Below are 8311 nucleotides of genomic sequence, written 5' to 3' on the forward strand. Positions count from 1 at the left end.
GGCAGCTAACAACCCTGCCTGACTACAGGTTGCTCTGATGTAAACAGCCCTAACAGCAACTGCAAAATCCACAGGAAACCTCTGACTCCATCCCAGAACAGCGTATTTCTGCCTCACCTTAATTAAGCACTAGGGAAAAATGGGTTTTGATCTCACAGCAACAGTACCTTTCCTCTTCATAAATGAGTATTTAATGTCATCCAGAAGATCTTTCCTTAAGTTAAAAATCTGTTTAAGATTACGAATTCACATTATCCCCAGAAACATTTGCCATGCAGGGGAGACACCAAGATGTGACAAGTGGCTAACGGCAGCAGTTATTTTAAGGGACACACAGCCCTGTGCTCAGCAGGCCAGAAGAGAGATGCAGAGAGACAGGGGTGTCAGGCAGACTTCCCCTTAGCTATGTGATACTTGTTTTTAAAAGATGCTGCCTAGCAACAAAAAGGCCCACGAGTAAGGCATGGGTGTAAAGAAGAGACACTTGTCAACATTGCTGGGAGATCAGGACATGGGAATGAGAAGCCAGGGGCATGAGTTGGTTGATGCTGGGAACTCTGCTGCTGACATCTGGGTCAGCAGCAAGAACTTCCAGCACCACTAAAATTCAGGATGGAGGTGGAAACATCTGAAACCCACCACTTTGTGTGAGACAAAGAAGTCTGGGAGCTCCTGGAGGCTTGAGATGACCTCCCTGATCCTGGAGGCTGCTCCTCCTTCAAAAGCCTTGTTATCTAATCAGCTCTCCCTGGGTTTTGTCCTCCTTCTTCCTGTCTGGCTGCAGATTGCCAAAATGCCCTCGGTCTGGCCTCGGGTCACATTGCAGACTCTCAGATCACAGCATCAGGGAAGTATGGTGAGTAGGGGAAGCTGCTGCAAGAAAGGCAGATGAAGCTGGGGCAGCTTCAGCCAACACAATTCACATGCTTGCCTGCCCAAGGCAGGACACTTCACTGTGTCCCTGGCAGAGTCCTTCCTCCATCCGTGCCCACGTCAGCATCCCACTCCTCTATCCCACCATGTCAGTGCCCTCCCACGCTGTATGGGCTACTAAACCCCAGGGTGATGCTCAGGCCCCGTCCTGCAGATGGGCTTCTCACCAGGGTGGGCTGGGCAGTGCCTGGAGCCAGCAGCAGCCTCACCTCTGTGTGCTCCTCTCACAGGGCAGTGGGCTCCTCACCTGGCCAGGCTGGATAACGCTGGTTCCATCAATGCTTGGAGCACGGACCAGAGCAACGCCTGGATCCAGGTGAGAGGGACCCTGTGACAGGGTACCCAGCTGAAGGTACAGCTGGGGGCACTGCAAGTGTGCATGCTCATGGCTGAAGCACTGTGCTTAAGGACCCACATGGATGGCCCCCACAGATGGCCAGTGTCTCCCTGCTACATCCTACTTTTTCCCCTCTTCCCCACGGCTGTTGCTGGCCTGATCCCTGCATCCAACCTCAGTGCAGCAATCATCTGGTAATCTGGCAGCAGCATCAGATTGTGCTAAAATCCCTCAAAGACCAAGCCAAGCTCTCCAAACAGCTCTGCCAGCTGTTGGCTCACTGTGTCCTTAACTCGTTTCACAACCTCTGCTCAGCTATGCTATGAGGAAGTGAGTTCCCAAGGTTTACAGTGCACTGCCTGAATGTGGCTTGGGTTTTCATCAGAAATGAATCCCTGACTTCTGTTCTCAGGTGGACCTGCTGCATCTCATGATTATTCATGGCATAAAAACCCAAGGGGCCCGACAAAAGTTCTCCAGCCTTTATGTCTCCCAGTTTGTCGTCTTCTACAGCCTTGATGGGCACAGGTGGAGGAAATACAAGGGGAATGCCACCAGCACCCAGATGGTAAGGTGAACAGGATCTTGAGAAGAGTGTCTTCCCAGAATGGGGTCTCTTGGGGTGAGGCCTGTAGTGATAGGACGAGGGGCAATGGTTTGAACTCACAGAAGAGTAGATTTAGATTGGATGTTAGGAGCAAGTTCTGCACCGTGAGGGTGGGGGAACACTGGAACAGGTTGTTGAGACCCCATCTCTGGAGACACACAAGGTGAGGTTTGACAGGGCTCTGGGCAGCCTGACCTAGCTGAGGATGCCCCTGCTGACTGCAGAGGAGGTTGGACTAGATGACCTTTGGAGGACCCTTCCAATCCAGACCATTCTATGATTCTAGGGAGTGCTGTACAGAAGGCAGAACTCTCCTTGGCTCCTGAGATATTTGATTAGCATAGGAACAGTGAGCATTCACTGCCAGGATGACTGAATCACAGATCTATGAGGGACTTGCTGTCTGTGTCCATCTGTTTCATGTTAAATTGACTGAGCTATTTCCTTCCACAATCCCAGGTGGCTGTGACATCCACTGCTTGATGTTATGGTACATGTTTCTTAGAGCTAGCTGTAAGATTCTGCCTGCATCCTTTTTTTGACCCCAAAAGCTAATCTGGCTTTCCAAAAACATTGCACAGATGTAGATGATTTGGGAGGTCTCTACTCATTAGAAGAACCCACACCCTAAATATGCATAAGCTGATCATTCCAGCAGAAGAAAAGTATCCAGAAAAGCCTCCATCATGTACATGTGTTGTGGCCAAAACTTTTCCTAGGTTCAAAAGTCCCAGGACTGACTTTTTTTCCCTCCTTTCCCTCCTTTCCCTCCTTTCCCTCCTTTCCCTCCTTTCCCTCCTTTCCCTCCTTTCCCTCATTTTTTCTTCCTTTTTCTTTCCTCTGTTCTGTGAAAATAAATATAAACCCCATTGGTTTCTCCTCCTCCTGTTTCTCAGTGGTTCACCCTGAATTTGCCCATTCACGCTTCTTTGCTCTGAATCATAGAATCATAGAATTGTTAAGGTTGGAAGGGACCTCAAGGATCATCTAGTTCCAACACCCTACCATGGGCAGGGACACCTCACACTAGATCAGGTTGCTCAGAGCCACATCCAGACTGGCCTTAAAAACCTCCAGGGATGAGGCTTCTATCACCTCCATGGGAAACTTGTTCCAGTGTCTCACCACCCTCATGGGGAAGAACTTCTTCCTAACATCTGAATCTACCCATTTCTAGTCTTGCTCCCTTCCCCCTAGTCCTCTCATTACCCAACACCCTAAGAAGTCCCTCACAGCTCAGATAATTTCCCTGGGCTGCTGTTCTCTTTGTAAGGACGGTGATAAGATACAGAAATGTCAGACAAAAGTTTTCTCCCCACTACTCCTTGACCTGTATCTCTCTTTTTTTTTTTTTTTTTCCCCACTGCTACAACAACGCCTTTTTTTTCTCCCTTTCCCTGCAGCTGTTCTTTGGAAACGTGGATGCAACAGGAGTGAGAGAAAATCGCTTCAACCCCCCGCTCATAGCCCGGTACATCCGCATCAACCCCACCCACTACAGCATCCGCACCACGCTGCGCATGGAGCTCCTGGGCTGTGACCTCAACAGTACGTCTCACCTCCACACACCAAGCACCAGAGCCAAGGCCTGACCCAGTGGGGTGCTGAGCAACAGCTCCACGTGCTTTGGGACTCCCCAGGCAATTGTGTAGGGGCGAGGAGGAGGCTGGAGGTAGCATTGAGATGTTGGAGGGACAAAACTGGGAAATTGTGTTGGGGTTTTAGAGATAGCAATACCAGAAGGAGACCATGGGACCAGCTCTCATCACCAGAAACCTCTAGCAGTAGCCAAGCTGATAGCTGGGGAGCTACTGCCTTGGTCTAGGGGTGCAGGGAACAAGCAGAGACAGACAGTCCTGGCTTTTCCTCTGGTTTTTGCTACTCCAAGGTGAGATTGCTCTTGCCTACGGCAGTGGTGCTTTGGGATCCTTTCTTTAGTCTTGCACAGCAGCAGATGACAGGATCACAGGACGTCAGGGGTTGGAAGAGACCCAAAGAGATCTTCAAGTCCAACCCCCCTGCCAGAGCAGGACCATACAATCTAGCTCAGGTCACAGAGGGATGCATCTGGATGGACCTTGGAAGTCTCCAGAGAAGGAGACTCCACAACTTATCTGTTCCAGAGTGGACTCTTCAGCAGCTACAAGCAGCAGAGGCTGTGCTATCACCCCATGCCATAAGCCTGAAACCAGCTCTGAGGCAGCTGTGCACACGTGCACCTGATCACACCATGTGTAGAGTGTCTGACTGGAGGTATTCTTATCCTTCCCATGGACACAGGCTCTCCTTATGTCCTGATAGAGGCACAAATTCTTCACATTCCTCCTAGATAAGACCCCCAGGGAGCCAAGAAGGTGGGACTAGTGGCAGGTGCAGTTTGGCACTCCCCTATGCTGCACCCAGAGCCCCTGAGCAGTGTAGGGACGATGATGCTGCAGCAAAGCACAGGAGAAGCTGCAACCAAGGAAAAGTGCATGGGGAGTGGCTGGAGCAGTGAGCAGCCAGAAAGCATCTCCACGATGGGTGTTTCCCCTGTCTGACAAGCATCACTCCTCTCTTCCAGGCTGTTCCATGCCCTTAGGAATGGAGAACAGAGGGATCCCTGACGAGCGCATCTCCGCCTCCTCCTACAGCACCAATGTACTCTCCAGCTGGTCACCCTCCCATGGCCGCCTGAATCTGCAGGGGAGGACCAATGCATGGAGGCCAAAGGTAGCCCATGCAAGGAGATCCTCAGGCAGGCAGCTAGGGCATGGGTGGGATCCTCACCTGGAATATTGCATCCAGGTTTGGGCTCCCCAGTTAAAGAGGGACAAGGATCTGCTGGAGAGAGTCCAATGGAGAGCTACCAGGATGATGAAGGGACTGCAGCATGTGCCTTCTGAGGAGAGGCTGAGAGCCCTGGGGCTGTTTAGTCTGGAGAAGAGGAGGCTGAGAGGGGATTTAATAAATGTTTATAGATATCTGATGGCTGGGTGTCAAGAGGGAGGGGACAGGCTCTGCTCAGTTGCACCCTGTGGTAGGACAAGGGGCAATGGATATAAACTACAGCACAGGAGGTTCCACCTCAACACGAGGAGGAACTTCCTCACTGTGAGGGTCACAGGGCACTGGAACAGGCTCCCCAGATAGGTTGTGGAGTCTCCTTCTCTGGAGACTTTCAAGACCTATTTGGATGTGTTCCTATGTGACCTGTGCTGGATTCTATGGTCCTGCTCTGGCAGGGGTGTTGGACTTGATCTTCAAAGGTCCTTTCTGTCCCTTAACATCCTATGATCCTATGATCCCAGCAGGCAGGCTGGGTGATCACAGCCTCTTCCAACCAGGGCTGTATGGGGAGTGTGTACAGCCACGTGCACTGTGCCCTTCAGCTGCAGTGAAGGTGTCTTTCTCATTGCTGCTGAAGGGCTGAAGGCAGTCTGTCCTTCCCCAGACAGACAGCCTCAACGAGTGGTTGCAAGTGGACTTTGAAGTAACCAAGAAAGTGACTGCAATCATAACCCAGGGAGCAAAAGCTGTCTTCACCCACATGTTTGTGAAGGAGTTTGCAGTCTCCAGCAGCCAGGATGGTGTGCACTGGAACCTGGTCCTGCAGGATGGCAAGGAGAAGGTAGGCAGAGGCAGCCCATGGCCACCCCACAGCCAGCAAGCACAGCCCTTGGCAGCAAACCTGCTCACAGGATTGCTTGAAGAGTAGTGAGCTGGCCAGGCTGTGCTTTATCCTCCCTTCTTCCTCTGGGCTGATCATGTCCTCAAGTCAATGGGCTCCCTGTACCAGCAGAGGAGAACACACCCCCTGATTCTTCACTCCTCTTCAGATTTTCAAGGCAAACCAAGACCACACTGGCACAGTGATGAACACCCTGGAGCCCCCACTCTTTGCCCGCTACGTGAGGATACATCCCCGGCAGTGGCACAACCACATCGCCCTGCGGGTGGAGCTGCTTGGCTGCGACACTCAGCAGGAGTACTGACGGCTGTGGGGCCAGCTGCGGGCAGAGCCCTCCCGAGGACCCACATCCAACCACACACTGAACTCTCACCGGGGCTGGAGCCAGTCCTCCGTGGTCCTGGCTGCTCCTGCTGCTAGGGAGGGGAAGGGAGAGCTGTCACAGTGGCTGGCTCGTTATCAGCCTCTTCCTGCCCCTCATCCACCAGATGCCATAGTCAGACATAATGCTGAAGAATTAAACAGTAATTTTCCAGTGTACTGCTGAAGAATTAAACAGTAATTTTCCAGTATCTCTCTCTGCACTTTCTCCTCTGCCACAGCCTTGGAGGCCCCAAGGGCTCAGTCACCATTACCAGCATCTACTAATTAATTAGCCCTAGGGCTTCTCGGTTTTATTTTGCACAAGCTCCCATTGCCCAGGCACAGTCCTAAAGGAGGAGGAAGCAACAAAGATAAGGACTAGAGAGGAAGCCCTGCTCCAGGCCCCAGCATCGATTTCACAATCAGTGGTGAACTGTGGCTGGGGGGAGGCAGCACTTGCTCAACCTGAATCAGCTCTGGTCTTTGGCCCTCCACTTCCCTTCTTCTCTTTCCCATAATGTTCCTGCTGCCATGGCTGGGTGCCGTCATCCTGCCTTCCATGGCTGCCCTCCTGGCTCACTCACTGGAGGAGGTGCCTTTGGCTTCCAGAGGCCTTGGTGGGACACTGACCACTGGATGAGCTGCTGCCTTGCCATAAACCCCAGAAAGATGTGTGAGGTGCTGGAGCCATCCTTCTGCCACATGTGGCTCTCTCCCTGTCCCTGACACATGCCCCACTCAGTGGCAGATTATTCTTCTCTCAGGAATGGCAACAAGCAGGGTGACACTGTCTCCTGCCTCCTGCCAAGGGTGAGGGCCTTGTAGAACAATGGTGACCTCATAAAGTTGTGGAGCTGGAGCAGGGTCATGCCTGCCAGGCAGCATGCCTCTCCAACATGGCCATGGTAGGTGCACCAGTTTGATAACAGCCAGCAATTGCCTTGTGAATTCCCATGGCATCCTCCTGGAGTCAGTTTTCACTCACACCTGTAAAAGATGCAGCTGGGGACAGCTCTGAGGAAAGCTCTGCCAGCAGCACCAGGGGATGGCCATGGTGGGGATCCCAGGGCCCTGCCAAGGGACAGAGTGGTTGTGTGAGCAACAGCTGTTCTTGAGTCACCCAGGTCCTGCCCACCCTCAGGTGCACTGGGATGGCTGTAGTACATACAGAGAGAGCCCTGCATGGCCTGTGTCCAGAGGAAGCAGGGACATAATGCAGATCAGCCTGGTGGCATGGCCTGTCCAGGAACACACACCCAGCAGAGATCAGAAGCTGGTGTCTCAAATGAAGCAGGGCTGAAAAAGCCTCATGCAGCTGTCAGGCTCCACATTGCTGTAGAAGGAGCCTTTGCTATGACACCAGCAGTGATCACATCAGAGCCCCAAGCAGGAGATGCAATCACCCTTTGGCTTAATTGCATCCTGACAATTACCAAGCACAGATGTGAAGCAAGACTGGCCTGAAGAGAAGGATTGGAGCCATAAGCAGGGTAGCCTTCAGCAGGGAAGACAAAACCTGCCACCTTGGGCCCTTCTCAAGGCAACCTTCCTCAGCTCCAAAGCAACTACATCTCTCCTGAGCACACTGGCCAATAATGAACAAGGGCAACCGAGGTCTTGAGCAACCTGATCTAGTGGAAGGGGTTGGAACTAGGTGATCTTTAAGGTCCCTTCCAACCTAAACCATTCTATGAATCTATGACAGCTGGTTGCAGTCTCTGGACTAGCAGTGCAGAGGAATGTCCCAGGCACAGGAGAAGAACAGAGCTGGCAGATCTTAACAATGCTTTCCATACAGCACAAGTGCCAGGAGTAAGGAGTCAGGCAACAAAGGGAAGAGACCAGCATGCAAAATAAAGGGCAAGAAGGAAATGTACACACACCCCTGATGGCCTCAGACTGCAGTAGACAAGGCACTCAGCAGCCCCAGTCAAGAATGCTCTCTGTACGGCTTCAAATGGCCGTCTCATCACCTCTGTGCCCTCCAGACTTGCTCTTCCAGTTGCTCTGCACACAAGTGAAACCAGTTTACACAGAGACTTTGTCCTGGGCCTGAAGTTCCTTATAGTGGCTCCAGAGAAGGGAAGTGGCATATGTGCATGAGTGGAGTGAAAGGGGCCAGATGCTGCACATCAGCACAGGGAAGAAGCCCTGATTCTGTCTCAAAAAACACTCAGATCCCAGCAAAAGAAGAGTTTCTAGTGCCTCTCTGCTCTCCCCATTAGGAGTTTTGCTACAAGATTCAAACAGCTTCTGGGATCGGAGGAATTCATTCTGGCAGCATCAGGTGTGTGAAATCTGAGTCAGTTCTGCCACCAGCAAAGCCCCAGAGCCAGTCAGTCCTGACTACTGTCTGTCCCACAAAGACCTCCTGGGAGCACAAGCTCTGGCTCATATCCCT

General features: G+C 52.0%; 1 protein-coding gene across 3 annotated transcripts in view; it reads left to right on the forward strand.

Moving 5' to 3' along the window:
• The window catches only part of F8 (coagulation factor VIII), a 29783-nt gene extending 23708 nt beyond the window's left edge, over window positions 1–6075 (forward strand). For all 3 annotated transcript variants that reach the window (XM_054388801.1, XM_054388802.1, XM_054388800.1), the window contains 7 exons: window positions 785–856; window positions 1164–1249; window positions 1683–1838; window positions 3281–3425; window positions 4441–4589; window positions 5311–5487; window positions 5696–6075. In XM_054388801.1, coding sequence (XP_054244776.1) covers window positions 785–856; window positions 1164–1249; window positions 1683–1838; window positions 3281–3425; window positions 4441–4589; window positions 5311–5487; window positions 5696–5851 — 941 coding nt within the window. In that variant the 3' untranslated portion in view covers window positions 5852–6075. The remainder of the gene's footprint in view (window positions 1–784; window positions 857–1163; window positions 1250–1682; window positions 1839–3280; window positions 3426–4440; window positions 4590–5310; window positions 5488–5695) is intronic.
• The last annotated feature ends 2236 nt before the right edge of the window (window positions 6076–8311 follow it).

This window comes from Indicator indicator, chromosome 17, assembly GCF_027791375.1.
Source record: "Indicator indicator isolate 239-I01 chromosome 17, UM_Iind_1.1, whole genome shotgun sequence".
Classification (NCBI taxonomy): Eukaryota; Metazoa; Chordata; class Aves; order Piciformes; family Indicatoridae; genus Indicator; species Indicator indicator.